Source organism: Schistocerca nitens, chromosome 7 (genome assembly GCF_023898315.1).
Source record: "Schistocerca nitens isolate TAMUIC-IGC-003100 chromosome 7, iqSchNite1.1, whole genome shotgun sequence".
NCBI classification, from domain to species: domain Eukaryota; kingdom Metazoa; phylum Arthropoda; class Insecta; order Orthoptera; family Acrididae; genus Schistocerca; species Schistocerca nitens.
Genome location: NC_064620.1, coordinates 216,273,319 through 216,291,157, shown reverse-complemented (window position 1 = coordinate 216,291,157; position 17,839 = coordinate 216,273,319). Strand labels below are relative to the sequence as shown.

Below are 17,839 nucleotides of genomic sequence, written 5' to 3'. Positions count from 1 at the left end.
TGTCTTGTTTCTTGCTGTCAGTTCTGTTTTCAGTATTTTTGTTAGTCTTTGTCTATATTTTTCTTTTAGTTCTTCTTTAATATTTGTATTATCTATTCCTATTTTTTGCCTGTATCCTAGATATTTATAGGCATCCGTTTTTTCCATCGCTTCTATGCAGTCGCTGTTATCCAATATGTAATCTTCTTGTTTAGTGTGTTTTCCCTTGACTATGCTATTTTTCTTACATTTGTCTGTTCCAAAAGCCATACTTATATCATTGCTGAATCCTTCTGTTATCTTTAGTAATTGGTTGAGTTGTTGATTGGTTGCTGCCAGTAGTTTTAGATCATCCATGTATAGCAAATGTGTGATTTTGTGTGGGTATGTTCCAGTAATATTGTATCCATAATTTGTATTGTTTAGCATGTTGGATAGTGGGTTCAGAGCAAGGCAGAACCAGAAAGGACTTAATGAGTCTCCTTGGTATATTCCACACTTAATCTGTATTGGCTGTGATGTGATATTATTAGAGTTTGTTTGGATATTAAGTGTGGTTTTCCAGTTTTTCATAACTATGTTCAGGAACTGCATCAATTTAGGATCTACTTTGTATATTTCCAATATCTGTAGTAACCATGAGTGGGGTACACTATCAAAAGCTTTTTGGTAATCAATGTATGCGTAGTGTAGTGACCTTTGTTTAGTTTTAGCTTGATATGTCACCTCTGCATCTATTATCAGTTGCTCTTTACATCCTCGTGCTCCTTTGCAACTGCCTTTTTGTTCTTCATTTATAATTTTGTTCTGTGTTGTATGTGTCATTAATTTCTGTGTAATGACTGAAGTTAATATTTTGTAGATTGTTGGTAGGCATGTTATGGGGCGATATTTAGCTGGGTTTGCTGTGTCTGCTTGATCTTTAGGTTTCAGATAGGTTATTCCATGTGTAAGTGTATCAGGGAATGTGTATGGGTCTGCAATGTAACTGTTAAATAATTTAGTTAGATGTGAATGTGTTGAGGTGAACTTCTTTAGCCAGAAATTTGCTATTTTATCATTTCCAGGGGCTTTCCAATTGTGCGTAGAATTAATTGCTCGGGTGACTTCATGTTGCAAAATTATCACTTCAGGCATTTGTGGTATCATCTTGTATGAGTCTGTTTCTGCTTGTATCCACCGTGCATGCCTGTTATGTTGTATCGGGTTTGACCATATGTTGCTCCAGAAGTGTTCCATGTCTGTTATGTTTGGTGGATTGTCTATTTTAATGTGTGTGTTATCTATTGTCTGGTAAAATTTCTTTTGGTTTGTGTTGAATGTTTGGTTTTGTTTCCTTCTATTTTCACTTTTTTTGTATCTTCTAAGTCGTTTGGCCAATGCTTGTAACTTCTGCTTCTTTTCATCTAATTGCTTCTTGTTGTGAGATTTTACCTAACCTTTTTCATTTTTTGTCTGATATTTCATTTCTTATAAATTGTGTTAGCTGTCCGATGTCTTTTCTCAGTTTTTCTATTCTGATCTGTAGCCTGTGTTGCCATGCTGGTTTTGTGGGTTTCTTCTGTGTGTTGGTTGGTTCTGATCTCTGCCTAGTGTGTATATTTAGTGTAGTGAGTGCTCCTACATAAACCAGTAGTTGTAACTCTTCCATTGTTGTATTTTCATTTATTTTGTTGTGTATGATTGTGTTGATAGTTGTTATTGTTGTTTCGACTTGTGGGTTATTTGGTGGTCTATGCAAGAATGGTCTAATGTCTGTATTTGTGTCTTTGTATTCTATATATGTCAGCTGAAATTTCTCTTCTATATCTAACATGTGTGTCACTTCGTGTTCTATTTGTGCTTGTTCTGGTGGCTGTCTTAAGATGTCGTTTTCCTCTGATTGTTTAATTGATGTGTGTTGTTCTTTGTTTGTTTGCTCTGGGATGTTTGAGTCCATTACTGTTTTTTCTTCTTCTTCTTCTGATTGCACATTATTTTGTTCTAGTATTTGTTGTACTTGTTGTTTGATGTTTTCTAATTCTGACTGGGGTATCCTGTTATTTTTGATTATTACACGGATCTGATCAGCTAGTCGTTGTTCTGTTAAAAATTTTAATTCTGGGTATCTGGTAATAAATGTTATTATTATTATTATTATTATTATTATTATTATTACTGCTATTATCACTGTAATTATTTGTTGTATCTCATTTTTTGTGCTACATGTACATGTAGTGATAGTGATGTTTGCACGACTATGAATGTGGTTCTATAGTACTACCAGGCTCCATGTTATGCAGCTGTAGTGTCAACCAAAAAATTTGACACAGTATCCTTCCACTATCTGCCACTATTTTATTAAGGTGATGACACACAATTTAAGTAAGGCAATTTCATGAAGAAACATGACCAGTGCCATAACCCAACTTCCAAGCAGCTTCCCTCAGTGGAACAGGGGCCAAAATAAGTGAACACGTGTGTCTGTTTATCTGTAGATATTCATTCATTTCTGAGAAAAGATCACCAAAATTTTTGATGTAATTTAGAAGTCTTTTAGCATGCGATATGCTTAACCCAACTGGTGGCCTAGCGGCTATCGCTGTGTTCTGTCACTTCTGCGTCCAGTGTTAGAAACCTGATTATGGTTTTTATTTATTTTATTTTATTTTTTCATTTATCTACACTTATCCATAAAAGATTACTACATGAATGTTTCTTATCAACTTAGGGATACAAGAACATTATAGTAACTGTAAAAATACAACTGGGTTTCACAATAAGTGTCATATGTTCGTTATATAATATTGTCGCAGAAGAAGCTAAGTAGCACAGAGGTGTACTGGTTATGATACTAAACTGTTGCATGGAGGATCGCGAGTTCAAAACTCATCTGGACTGTAAAATTTTAATTTCTATATTCGGTCCGAGCACATTCTAGAAGTATCCACAAATGTCAAGAATCATTGTACCGGAATGTTCTGTAACTGTATATATACTGTACAGAGGCAGAGCCACGTGTGAAAGCACCCACGTAATTTACCAACTGACCTGCCTGCACTGTGAAGCTTTCTATGTGGGAATGACCAGCAACAAAATGTCCATTCACATGAATGGACACAGGCAGGCAGTGTTTGTTGGTAATGAGGATCACCCTGTGGCTAAACATGCCTTGGTGCACAGCCAGCACATCTTGGCACAGTGTTACACCGTTCGGGTTATCTGGATACTTCCCACTAACACCAACCTATCAGAACTCCGGAGATGGGGACTTGCCCTTCAATATATCCTCTCTTCCCGTAACTCACCAGGCCTCAACCTCCGCTAATTTCAAGTTGCCGCCGCTCATACCTCACCTGTCATTCAACATCTTTGCCTCTGTACTTCCGCCTCGACTGACATCTCTGCCCAAACTCTTTGCCTTTACACATGTCTGCTTGTGTCTGTATATGTGTGGATGGATATGTGTGTGTGTGTGTGTGTGTGTGTGTGTGTGTGCGCGCGAATGTGTACCCGTCCTTTTTTCCCCCTAAGGTAAGTCTTTCCGCTCCCGGCATTGGAATGACTCCTTACCCTCTCCCTTAAAACACACATCCTTTCGTCTTTCCCTCTCCTTCCCTCTTTCCTGATGAAGCAACCGTGGGTTGCGAAAGCTTGAATTTTGTGTGTGTGTTTGTGTTTGTTTGTGTCTCTATCAACACAGCAACGCTTTCGTTTGGTATGTTACATCATCTTTGCTTTTAGATATATTTTTCCCACGTGGAATGTTTCCCTCTATTATATGTATATATACTGTGTGTGTTCGGGCCGGAGTCAGTTCACTCCGTGCTCTTGTATGTGCAAGTGCTGAATAAACTTTCTTTGACTGAAGTTAGTGTTCATCACTTATCCAATTACACCTTTTTCTATGTGACATTATTCTGGTGGAGGTGCTGGGTACTAGAACTTATGATTGCGCACATTATCGACCACACAGTGGCTCCCATCAGGCTATGACAGAACCGCCATTTACGTGGCAAGAAACCCAAGTTCGAGCCATATTCAACAGATCACAATCTATTGGAGACAGAAGAAGAAGAAGAAGAAGAAGAAGAAGAGGATGTTACGATGACAGCAACTATGTGCCACCACATGACACATCCTTCCGGGTTCTCTGGTGATGATGGCCAAGATCCAAACAAATGGCTGAAGGTATATGAGCGTATAGACAAATTTAACAAATGGGATGCCACTATGTGTTTGGCTAACATATTTGTCTACTTTGAGGGCACTGCCAAGCAAGGGTATGAGAACAACGAGGAGAAGTTCAGCTGGGAAGTATTCCAGGCTGAACTGCGCAAATATTTAGACAAACAGCAACAGAAGTGCAAGGTTGAAGATAAATTTAAGTGCAGGGCACAGCGTCCAGGAGAAAGTACAGCAACCTACATTCAAGACATCTTAGAGCTGTGTAAAGTAGTGGATCCTAGAATGAAGGAGGAAGATAAGATTGCACATCTCATGAAGGGTGTTGCTGAGGACATGTATCAAGCCCTACTCATGAAGGAAGTTTTGATAGCAGACGACTTCATAAAATGGTGCCAGTATATCGAGACAATGCATCAAAAAAGAATTAAACACAAGAAGTTTGAATGGCTTCCAAACGTTGTATCGATGTCTGTGTTGGAGGAAGAAACTGATTTCACAAGTGTTCTTCGTCAGATAGTGAGAGAGGAAGTTCAAAAGGTACTTGAATTGCACGGCGAGCACAAAACCAAGACGCTTCAAGAGGTCATAAGGGGGGAAGTGGAACATACATTGAACCCAATCTCTCGTCCTTCATTTCCCTTTAAAACAGTGAAAAAGTCAAGTCCCAGGTGAAGTTACGTTCCTACAATGCCACATGAGGAACCTGTTTGGGCACCAAGGAAGACGGATGTCTGGAGGACCCAGGATGACCAACCAGTATGTTTCCTTTGTGGACAACCGGGACATATGGTGCAATATTGTCGAGAAAGGCGGCGGATATTTGATGACACCCGCGCCACAAGACAGCAGACCAATCTTAGCTGACGCCAACTCCAGGACGACGAAGACGAACAAGAAGATGTGGATGCAGGACGACGTAGGTCACTATCACTGCAAGCTGACCACTGGAGACGGTGCCCCCCAACACGCCGATCAAGGTCTCCATCGCCGTTCAGAAGCTCCAGCCGATCACCTAGCCGCCGCAACCTGGAAAACTAATGGGTGCGACCTTCCTTGGAAGTGAGGCCGCCGAAGAGAAAATTCTCTGCCATCGATCGCTACAAAAATGATAAGTAACTATGTCGTTATCTACTTGGATGGCCGACCAGCCCAAGCTCTTGTGGAACCTGGAGCATTATATTCAGTCATTTTGGAGAAGTACCGTTGCCAGTTGCAGAAAACCACATTCATAGACAACAAAACATCTCTGCTGAAGGTGGCTAATGGGAAGCATGTAAAATCTACAGGAAGATATACCATTGGTGTGTGTATAAGTGGCCATACAAGGCCCTTAGAATTCATCGTCTTACAAGAGTGTAGTCATGACGTCATTCTCGGATGAGACTTTTTGAAAGCTTTTCAGGCAATTGTAGATTGTGGTTGCTCGAAGATTATGCTAGACGAGATGAGATGCTGTGGACAGGAAGATTCACATCTGAGAGTGTGGAGACTATGTGTGCTGGCTGAAGTGATTATCCCTGCAGTCAGTGCTAGAAAGGTAACTGCCATGTGTCATGCCATGCATCAACCCATGGAGCTTGTAGTGGAATGTAAGAGAAGCATACCACTGATGAATAACTTGGTCATCCCAGCTTCTGTCATCTCGTTTAAGAATGGATTCGGTGATTTGTGGATAGTTAATTGTCGTTGAGAACCGCAGATCCTTCCAAGACGCATGTGCAAAGCAAACACTGAGCCATTAATTGAAGAACAGCTGAGTGTCATAGAAACCTCCCATGCCGAGTCTGTGGGTGAAACTAATGCTAGCACTATGAGATAAGATCTTCTAGCACGACCATCACCACATCTCACTAAGTAACAACAGAAGAAGCTACTTGCTATTCTTCAAGAGTTCTCTGAATGTTTCAGTCCACAGGTGAAGAACAAATTAGACAAATCGATGGTGTAGCACCGGATTAGCACTCGAGACCATCAACCAATAAGCCAGAGAGCATACCATGTGTCAGCAACGGAGCATCAGATAATTCATGATGAGGTAGAGAAAATGATGAAAAGTGACATTATTCAGCCTTTGCAGAGCCCATGGTCGTCACCATTGGTCCTCATCAGAAAGAAGGATGGCAGTTGGTGCTTTAGTGTTGATTACAGGAAGCTTAATAAGATAACTGAAAAGGACTTTTACCGTCTTCCACGAATTGACAATACACTAGATTGTCTGAAGGGGGCTAAGTTTTTCTCAACCATGGACATGTACTCAGGATACTGGCAAATCGAAGTAGATGAGGCTGATCATGAGAAAACTGCATTCATCACCCCTGAGGGCCTGTATGAATTTAAGGTAATGCCATTTGGTTTCAGTAATTCACCAGCAACTTTTGCATGGATGATGGATAATCTTCTATGTCACCTGAAGTGGACGATGTGTCTTTGTTATTTAGATGACATTATAGTGTTCTCAGAGACCTTTGATGAACATATAAAAAGACTGAGCCCGTTCTTAAGAGTCTCCAACAAGGCAGACTGAAACTTAATCCAAGAAAGTGTCTCTTTGGAGCAAAAGAAATCAAAATACTTGGGCAACTTGTGTCAAACGAAGGTGTGCGGCCAGACCCAGAAAAGGTTAGAGCTATAACAGAATTTCCTATTCCTAAAAGTATTAGAGATGTGAGAAGTTTCCTCGGATTATGTTCTTATTACCGTCATTTTATCAAAGACTTTTGTATCAAAGCCAGGCCACTCCAAGAGTTCTTAAAGCCGATACTAAATTTATCTGGGGTGGTGCTCAACAAGATTCTTTCGATGTGCTGCGAAAAGCTCTGACGACTGACCCTGTACTTGGTCTGTATGATGAGAGAGCACCTACAGAACTACACACAGATGCCAACGGGTATGAGATCAGTGTTGTTCTGGTGCAAATTTCGGATGGAAAAGAGAAGGTTATAGCTTATGCTTCTAGGACACTTACAAACGCTGAGAGAAACTACTCAACTACAGAAAGAGAATGTCTTGCTGTGACCTGGGTCACTTGCAGATTTCGACAGTATCTCTATGGACAGCCGTTCACAGTTGTTACAGACCATCTTTCACTCTGTTGGTTTACAGGTCTTAAGGATCCAACAGGATGACTTACCAGGTGGGCACTACGTCTTCAAGAGTATGACATTACCATAGTGTACAAAAGTGGGAGAAAACACCAAGATGCCGACTGTCTCTCAAGAAACCCTGTGCAAGACCATCAAGACTTTGATGAAGATAGTGACTGTCTCACTGCACTCCAGGATCTCTTTGCTGAGCAGGAGGAGGACACCAAGATATCTCAAATTATGCTTGCCTTAAATTGGTCAGAGGATGGCCCAGTGTAGCTTCATCTACATTTTTCTTATTGTTTTTAGTACTGACAGACATAATCTTATGATAACGCATCTTTATTCTGTATTAGTTTTATTCTGTGACATGGCCAATGTTTGGCACTCAAAATAATTTACTTTTTGTTCTGAAGAAGATATCATTAGGTAAACTAAAAAAATTTTACCTTGCAACTGAAGGCTGAATTTCTTATTGTCTGAATAGTTCTGGTAGGTCACAATTGATATAAAAACAAGCTCCTCGTCCAACCTTGAAGGCCCAAGGGACGTGTACCAACCACTATTCATCCTGTGCTTTGTGGCATCATGCGGATGAGGTATTGTGAGGCATGTGGTTAGCAAACTGCTCTTCTAGCTGTTTTGCAAACTTTCCAGAAAATGGTGCTGCTACTACTCAATCAAGTAGCTACTCAATTGACATCACGAGACTCAGTGTACCCTGTACCATCCTCCCACCAAGAAAAACTCCTTGGCAGTATCAGGAATCAAACATGGGTCCTCTGCATGACAATCACCTATGCTGACCACTCAGCTGGGGAGGCAGACTCTTGAATGATATGCATCATCAATAATAGTAATAGAAAATGGCTGGAACAATTTGATGGCAGTAGTTAAACACATGGCTCTTCCTCAATGAAGTTCATTCACCACAATTAAAGAGAACAGGGGATGGGAAGAAAATAGCTATGTAAACTTTCTTTACAGTAAGTGAATACGTCACCAAACACACACATGAAGAAGCGAGAGAGAGAGAGAGAGAGAGAGAGAGAGAGAGAGAGAGAGAGATCATGTTAATATGTTAATCTGTAAGTGCTTTGCGATTGGCTAGGTTGTGAACCATTGTTGTGCTTTCCAAAAAACACACAAAAACGGCAACCAGTCTAATTTCATGTTGCAAATTTTAATAATGAGTAACTGTTACAAGGAATGAGAGTATCTTCACTTCAGCCAAAGTGGAGTTGAAAGAGGAACATTTCAGTATCATGTTTTTTGTATTACTTCATAATGCTGTTGAATCCTGTATGACAATTCATAGCACACAAAGTTCAAAAATCTGAAAGATTTTCATAGTTTATGGGCATTTTATGCCAGTAATCAACTAGTGTATAACATCTGTTTCTCTAACTGTAGCTGTTCACATACATGGTCTAGTCACAGTAACATGACCAACGTCTACTTTCAACAACATGCAATAACCACTCACAGACGAAAGATGATAGCACTTCCAGTGAAGAGTACATAAAGCGTATCAGAGGGATGCCATTACAGTGCAGCCATTGTGATAATGAAGAAATTGACCAATTTAGCTGATGTCCAAAAGGGCTTCTGGCCAAGAGTGAAAGCATTTCTGAAATGGCTAAGTTTGTAAACTGTTCACTTGTCACCATGGTTAAGGTATACTGTGCACAACAAAATGGTACTATTCAAAACTGGCACTATGGCAATTGTGGGGCACTAGATACCGTAGAGGACAAGGGCAGATGAAAGCTGAGGAGATGTGTATGGGTGAACAAATGTGTGTCAGTTGAGCAGCTGATTGCCCAGATGAACCAAGAGGCTACCAACTGTCTCCTCAAGAACTGTTCAGCAAACATGGCTGCATGTGGGCCTCCACAGCAGATGCCTGGTTCATGCATCCACAGTGATTGTTGTTCACTGGTGACAGTGGCTGGAATTGGCATGCCAATATCACAACTGGACATCCACAGAGTGCCGACAGGTGGCCTTTTCACGTGAATCACATTTGATGCTCCACTGAACAGATGACAGTTGGTGTGTACGGCACGAAATGTCTGATAGCAGACAACCCCTTAGGGACCGTGTCCAACCCCACTTGCAGTTTATTTTCCCTCGGCATGATGGCATCTACCAGCAGGACAATGCAACATGTCACACAGCCCACAATGTACGTGTGTGGTTCAAAGAGCACTAGGATCAGTTTACCATAATCCTCTGGCCACCAAACTCCCCAGATTTAAACCCAATCGAGGATCTTTGGGGCCACCTCGGTCAGGCTTTCGCGCCGTGGCTCCTCAAACTAGAAACCTACAGCACCTGGCCACGGCATTGGGGTTAGTGTGATTCCACATCCCTGTTGGTACCTTCCAGAACCTCACTGAATCTCTTCCTGCATGTCTTGCACTGCAAAAGGTGGTTATTTAGGCTTTTGACAGGTGGTCACATTAATTTCACTGGACAGCACACAATGCAGTTAATGCACAGGGGATCACATGATTAGAAAATTGCTGAAAGATGTAAGATAAACTGCAGAAACAGATATCTTCAACAAAGAAGCCGATGACCTACATAAACAAATAAAGTGCACTTAGAGACAGGCAAAAACATTTAACAATCTTTGGTTACATAACTTTGCATTAATCACTGTTGTCAATCACAACTATCTGGAGGGTATCAGTTGAGACACTGAGGTTATGTGAGTAAATTTATTTTTGGGGTAGGTACATTACAATTACTGGAAGAGTACCACAAAAAGTAGTTCATCCACAAAGGAAGCTCCAAGCAAAATAAATCGGAATGGTTCTTCATAATTGTTGTCAGTCTGGAGCCCTTACCAAAGTGGCTACCTACACAGAAGTCTCACAGGCAAGCCATACAATTCATCTCATATTTCTTTAGTCAGTAGGACAGTCTCACAATAATACTCAACAGTCCCCAGTAAGAGAATATACAGAAAGATATTGTACAGCACAATCAATATTCTCAAAATTCCAAGAGTGTGCATTCATTTGACATAGTAACAATGATATCTATATCTACATGTAACAATGATATCTATATCTACACATGTCTAAACTCTACAAATAAGGGGTATTTCAAATACCACAAAAATTTTCTTCCTTTCCTTTTCCATTCACTAACGCAGTACACTAGTTTGCCACTAGACAAGTCAAAACAAAACAACAGAAGCCATTCATAAACTGGAGTACTGTGGAATAATTCATTTTCTGAATCTGGAGGAGAACGACATTGCAATAATTCAGGTGGAAAAGTACTTCAGCTATGTACCATCATATTGTACAGTGGTTAGGTGGCACAGACATTTCCAGTGAAGTCAAACAAGCCTGAGTGATGAATAACAATGTGGCAGACCATCCCTCTGTGAATAACTGAGAATCGCAAGGGAAATGGAGACACACATGCTTCACATTGCACTTGAGGTGGTAGTAAAAATAGTGAAAATCAGTCACTGATCAGTTTTCAATATCTTGGCTGGCATTTTGAACATAACAAAGGTCATTGCCCACTGAGCTGTTTGATTGCTCACATCCATTCAAAAAATCTATTGAACCGAGGCAGGAACAAACATACTGCAACAGTGGTAGCTCAATCCAGATGACTTCTTTAGCCATGTAAACTCAATGTACCAGTGTTGATTGTATCGGTATGACCACCCTATACAAATGGGTCAATGCAAGCAATGGAAAACTGTGGATTCACTACTGTGACAAAGGTGAAGACCCAACCGTCAATGTGCAACATGATATTAAGTGTTTTTTGGGAGTAACATGGTGTGGTGCTAACAGATTATGCTTATAAGGGGCAAACCAACACAGAACCATACTGCAGAAATCTCCCAATGACATTGCAGGGGGGCAGGGGGGGGGGGGCGGCTTGTCAAGCTGAATCTTCACAGGAAGCTATCAACGGAGCAATTTTTATTCCATGACGATGTTCCAGATCATTATGTACTGGATTCAGTTACACCTGCTACTTCTTTGGGCTATCAAATTTTGCATTTTGCCTCATCCACAACCTGAAATGGTATTCACAGATTTCTTTCTCTTTCCTAGGATGATGAAACCATGGTATGCATGTCATATCCTGAAAGATAACAACATGATTTTCAAGGTGTAACCCTTCTAGAACAGCCAAAATGTAGACTTCTACAACCAGATCTCTCCCAAGTCATCTATCACTGGGAAAAATGTGACACATCAAGGGTGAATATGTAGACAAGGGCTGACATCATCACGGAGTTTCATTGCGACAACTTGATTGTTTCAAGGTGATAATTACAACTTCACAACTAGTTCTCATAGTACGTGAGAGGGATGCATGTCAGTAAGCTTCTATATGAATTCAAATTTCACTCATTTTCCTTCCGTGGTCATTTCACAAGATGTTAATGGAAAGAAGTGATGTGGTTTCTTCCTCTTCTAAAGGGTCTGCCAGTGGCCAGTGTGTGTGTGTGTGTGTGTGTGTGTGTGTGTGTGTGAAGTTTACTCCCTTCATGGTCCTGCTATACGGTGCATGTAATTTCTTCACCTTCTGTAGTGGGGGGTGCATGCTGGAAGAACGCTTCTATCTGTCCAAAGTACTAAATGGTGTAAACTGTTTTTCGATAACTCTTCTGTATTGTAACAGCAACATTTCTACAGTACGTTTACTTTTACAATGATGAGTGATGCAGATGTTTCATAAGCTGTGGCATATCTCTGATGCTTTCACATCTGACAGCCAAGTCAGAATGACAGTTCACAAATCTGTACTCAACTGTTCAAATGCTTACATTCTTGCCGGTGGCCCCTTTTTTCTAGGACTACCAAGCCACTGCCAAGTCGCAACGCCAAAGCATAGGCGAGCCTCTCCAGTAGGTGGAGACATGTAATCAACGTAGCGCCTTGTCAATGTCCGGAGCTGGCGGCTTTTGCATCCCATTTGCACATATGTTAAACTGAAGTGCACACAGTGGGATGATCCACACTTAAAAATACCCAAACTACATTTTCAGTTTACATGTGCATCAGCGTAAGAGGATAAAGATGTAACATGTTATTTTGCAGAGCCCCATATTACACCACTACAAAAGTGTGATTCTTTTCTTCATTTTTTTTACTCTTGAGTAAGAAAGCCTATTAAAGGTGAAAGCAGTTTCATGGTAAAGGAAATGGTTTCATCCTTTGCAGAAGGAAACTTATAGGATTATCGGTGTAAAAAACACAGGCTCGAATTATTATTCATTTGACATATTAAAAATCATCACTAAAGTTTTAGTACTGATGGTGTTACACAGGGAAGGTTTTATTTTGTATTAATGTATAAATGTTTGTTTTTATTTTTTTATTTAAATGAGTTCAATGGTCTCTAAGATGTTTTAATTTTTTTTTTAATCACATAAAAAATAAGGACAAACACAATGAGATCCAGTATTTGTTGCACTTACTGGTAATTCTTAAAGGGAATGTTCTTCAGCTTGAAGGCACACACCATACGAGCAGATTTATTTTTAACAATGGGAGTTTGGCTTTCCATTTCTAATCTCGTAAGCAGTCAGTCAGTTCCCAATTTTACTTTGTTTACCTTTTGGAATGTACAACATCACCACCCAGATGAGTGGGCACAGTTGTTGGTGTTTCCGAGACAAGAATGTTGTAACGAATGGTACACAGTTAAGTGCAATGGGACTGTTGAATGCCTGTCATGCAGTTTAAATTGTTGGTGTTAACCCAGGTCGAGTTTGGCTTGGGATGTGGTTTTGTGAGTCAAGGAATGTATCAATCATGGTGAACTCCCATATACTGAGTGCTTTGCTTTGTCATTAGTGACTGGACATTTGTTACTGTGGAAAGTATTGCTTTACTATGCAATGTGCTTAACACACCAAGAACATAATTGCATCCTGTACTATCACAAAATACTATGTGGTGATCAAACAATCTGAATCACAACTGTGTAATTTTGCAGTGTGTGTGAAACATTAAATCATCAATTGGGCAGATACAAGTAATGTTTTGGCTACATATGTAATGCAGTGTGCTGACTATATATGGACACATTAGTGTGAGCTATAGCAGTGTATTGCAGCAGCAGCGACAACAGACGGGCACTGGATATTGTTGCTGTAATAATTCAACAAGGCTGACACAACATCGTGAGGCAGGTTGTCTTGCTGAAGCAGCGGACTCACTGGTATTGCACATACTCGTGCAGCAAGAGACAAGGCAGTTTTCCACCATGGCAGTAGCAGTGGTGTTTTAGGGCACACGATTGTTAGCGGCGCATATGCACAACAATCACACGCTGCCGACTACGAGTAATGGACATTTTGTAATGAAATTATTCATCTCACAGCTCTACCTGGACAACAAGGCTGTGCCCATCGAGGCTGTCAGATGTTAAGTGCCAGTAGAAGTAGCCCATTCGAAGCCATGGCAAGGCAATAGCTCTATGCAGCAGGTCCCTCCCAGACTTAGTGCCATGACACAGAAGGCCAATCCACCCCTGCTCCAGCAGTACATCTTACTCCTGTCCAGGAGACACACCAGTCATCTTCCACCATCCCAGGATGGGTACTCATCGTGGTGGGCTTCCCCACACTGTGACAACTGAGGCACCATCCAGGGTTGCAGCAGATACAGCAGTGTCAAGGGTACACACCACTGGCATGGAGGCCTTGCTGCTGGCTCGCCTAATGAGCATACAATGGAGACTCTGCATTAGCAACTAGGGTGTGCAAGCAGCAGAACTCAGTGTGGTGTACCACACAGTACAGATTGTTAACTTTGCAGCCACGTTTCTCTGGAGCCTTCTGGGCTCTCCCTCACCTCATCACCCACTTGCACCAACCCGGCTCATAGCTGCTGCTCCTTGCACTGGGGTGCTATAGTAATGAAAACTATTGTGTCAGTGAACTATTTTAAATGTGCAAGTGTGTATATGTGCTAATGTTCTGAAAATATCTCAATGTATTTTAAATGAACTGTGGATTAATTGTTACTCAGTCACACTCCTTAAATGTTTCGGCTCATTGCAACACTGCAGGTTGGTGAAGTTGTATATTGCACAGTAGCTACCAAAACGACAAATGATGAGCACCACCATAAAAGTTTTATTTTAATAATAATATAGTATAGTATGCTGTTCAGAAAATTATTTCCTTTATGTGCATGTATTCTGGAGCAGATAGATGAGTGTGTCTGGAAGCTGGGATGATGATGATAGCACTTTCACTACCATTTCGTAGAACCTTAGAACCTGCTGCTTGGGTGGTTTATTTCCTGTTGTCGGGTCCTGCCTTGGAGGTATGGTGTGTGCCATGAAAGAAGAACTGCTGTGACAATAACAATGACACCATGAGAAGAGCACAAGCAGTTTCGGCTGTCACTTTTCTGTCAGCTGTCATTCAAGTGAGAATGAATGTCAATTAATATCATATGAAATTTTAATAGATACAGCTTGTTTGCCAGAAAGTACTGTATGAGGTGTCTGAGTACTGTAATGAGGTGGTCAATATACTTTTCTTAAAGAAGAAACCCTCTACATCATTTCTTGGAAGACTGATTTTTATGACAGATCTATTCAGCTTCCAGCACAGAAGAAGTTGCAGAAGGAAACAAAGTCTACATCAACAAAGACATACATGGTTATTCTGACTTGGCAATTTAAACAAAAGAGGTCAGAATTATTGATTAATGCTGACCAGAAATTTACTTCTCTCATACACAAATTGCTGTTAGACATGAACAAGGAAAAAACTGACAGAAAAAAGTCCAAAGACCAACTGAGGATTATATCATAAGTCTTTTGGAGTCTAACCAGACAGTTACCCACTTATCTACCAAGCCTTTGTAACTGATTACACACTTCATGTTTAGAGACTCTGAAGTGTGAAACAAAGCTCCCTAATGCAGTATAATGTGGCACCTACCCGCCATTGCTGGTGGCAGGGGGTGAATCCCCGACAATTCATGCCATTCATGCTGACAAAACATTAGAAAAATCATTGTACAAACACAGTCCAAAGATCCTGAGACAAATCCAACAGGAAATACATCAAGTGGCCGCAAAAGCCTTTAACAATTTTTTTTTACATATGCTGTGTTAAAACAGATCCCAACCCCCCCCCCCCTCTCTCTCTCTCTCTCTCATATGCCTTCCCTGATCTGACGGGACCGATGAGCTCACTGTTTGCCCCCCCCCCCCCCCAAACAACCAACCAACCATAAAACTCACCTTTGTAACTGTATGTACGTGGAGTCATTTTCTTCATCCCAGTCTACTTCTTTTTGTTCTAGTTTTGTGATTCTTCTTTGAAGGCACTGTAAAATGTAAGAAGAGAAATTTCATCAAAATTATGCCTGCAATTGTACATAATCCAATCATCAATTTTCCAGCAAGCAAAAACTTAAAGTAAGTAAGCTGCATGCGAATGGATGGTATTACATCTGTGTCAATACTAGGTGAATGAGGATAATCTTTCTTGATCTGAACACTATTGACTCAGAGTCTGTGGGTGAATTATGTGAAATTGGCAGAACAATGCTGCCAGTCAAACAAGAAATTGAGGATTTTGTGAAACTGGCAGAACAATCTGCCAGCCAAAACAAGAAATGGATGATACTACAAGAGCAAAGGAAAATGCAAAGTGAAACTCAACATATAAGAATCAGAAATAAGGGAATACTCTCTCTCTGTGTGTGTGTGTGTGTGTGTGTGTGTGTGTGTGTGTGTGTGGTGGGGAGGGAGGGCAGCATGCAAGTGCAAGAGCAAGCACGTGCATACATGGGTGGGTGTTCAAGTGGTCATGGTCTTCAGTTCGAAGACTAGTTTCCTGCAGCTCTCCATGCTACTCTATCCTGTGCAAGCTTCTTAATCTCCGAATAACTACTGCAACCTACATCCTTTGAAATCTGTTTACTGTATTCATCTCTTGATCGCCCTCTATGATTTTTACCCTGCACATTCCCCTCCAATAGGAATTTGGTGACTTCTTGAGGTCTCAAAATGTGTCCTATCAACTGAACTGAGTACATGGTCTCAGAAAGTAAGGACAGCTGAAAAGTGTTACAGAATGGGAGAGGGGTTGTAAACACCATCTCCTCAGATTTCACTTACATCTTTGGATCTAATTATTGTAGTCACAAGCAGAGCTACGAAGATAAATAAAATCTAAGAAATGCGCACTGAATATTCAGCTTCTATAGTGTTTCAATGCCAAAAGACCAAGTGGATCATTACAAATACAATGCCTAACAAAAATGTGAAGCACCCAGAGGACATGGTCAAGTGTCAGTGTAACTTCATACATTTACACACCTTCGGTGGATACGTAAATGATTAGAGTCGCAGCTCTCTGTGGCCACCAGAGTGCATTAGTTTCGTTCATTTTTAGTGTCATTACCAGGTCTGGTAGGGTACATGGGTGTCCCACGAGGAATGGTCAATATTCAGGGGTAATAAATGAATGGTCATTCGAAGCTAAACTGTCTAGTACATATGGGTTCTAAAGTGCACACCGAGAGAGCTTTGAGCATTTCTTTATCTTCAATAATGTGAAACAAATCTATTCTACAGCAAGCCGTTTGCTTTCCATATTTTGGGAGTAGTAGTATGGACAAAACAAGGAAGAAATGTGTAGTTAACATGGACTCTAAAATGCATACCTTAAGAGCAATTAACAATTGTTCAGTAGAAGAGATGTGTTTGATGGAGCACAGATGAACAAGTGCTCACTGATATTAAGGTATGTGTTTTAGAGTCCACGTTTACTGTAGTTTTTTTCCATACTACCACTTCTCAAAATGTGGAAAGCAAAGAGCCTGCAGTACAAGAGAATTGTTTCATTCACAGTATTGAAGACGAAGTAATGCTCATAGCTCTTAAGGTATGCATTCGAGAGCCCACATTTACTACACTTTTTGCTTCAAATGATCGTTTCTGTCATAGCCTTCAATATAGACCATTTCTTCTGGGATGTCATGTATAAGTGTGAAAAACAGAGAAAAGCTGAACTCTGAAGGACACAGAGGTGCTTTGTACTCTTGTGTTGTCAGTATGTGTTAAGAGTTTAAAAGGGGTTTAATCAAGGGGATCCCATTGGTCGACTGGTTAAATCTTGCAATATCCAGATTTTGGCAGCATTTGGATGTGACAGTGTTGCCCTATTGGGCTGCATGGGAACATGCGGGCTGGCATACTCATCGTCAAGCTTCAAATTGACCATGTCTGACTACCACAAGGTAGGATCAACATAGTGTGCACAGAACCCATCATAACCCCTTCACATTTGTGCCTGCCATCTGACAACAAGCAACTGACTCCCTGCAACAGGCTGTGCCATGCTGCACCATTGGTTGGAGACTGGCAGCAATGGGTCTAAGGACTTACCGTCCCATTTGTAGTATGGTGCTGTTAACATCAGCACACAAACAGCTGCATTTACAGTGGTGTCACGACTGAGAAGCACGGACTACTGACGTATGGTGTAGCACTGTGTTCAGCGATGAATCACAATTCTGCTGTACACCCGATGATCATCATCGTCAAGTACAGCGGTGACCTGGGCAGAGGGCCCAGTTCTTCCAACA

At 40.9% G+C, this 17,839-nt stretch overlaps 1 protein-coding gene across 1 annotated transcript in view; it reads right to left on the bottom strand.

The window, feature by feature from the left end:
- Nucleotides 1-17,839, bottom strand: part of LOC126195033 (death domain-associated protein 6-like) — a 179,632-nt gene that overhangs the window by 135,830 nt on the left and 25,963 nt on the right. Inside the window, exon 3 of the mRNA XM_049933477.1 lies at nucleotides 15,486-15,571. Coding sequence (XP_049789434.1) covers nucleotides 15,486-15,571 — 86 coding nt within the window. The remainder of the gene's footprint in view (nucleotides 1-15,485; nucleotides 15,572-17,839) is intronic.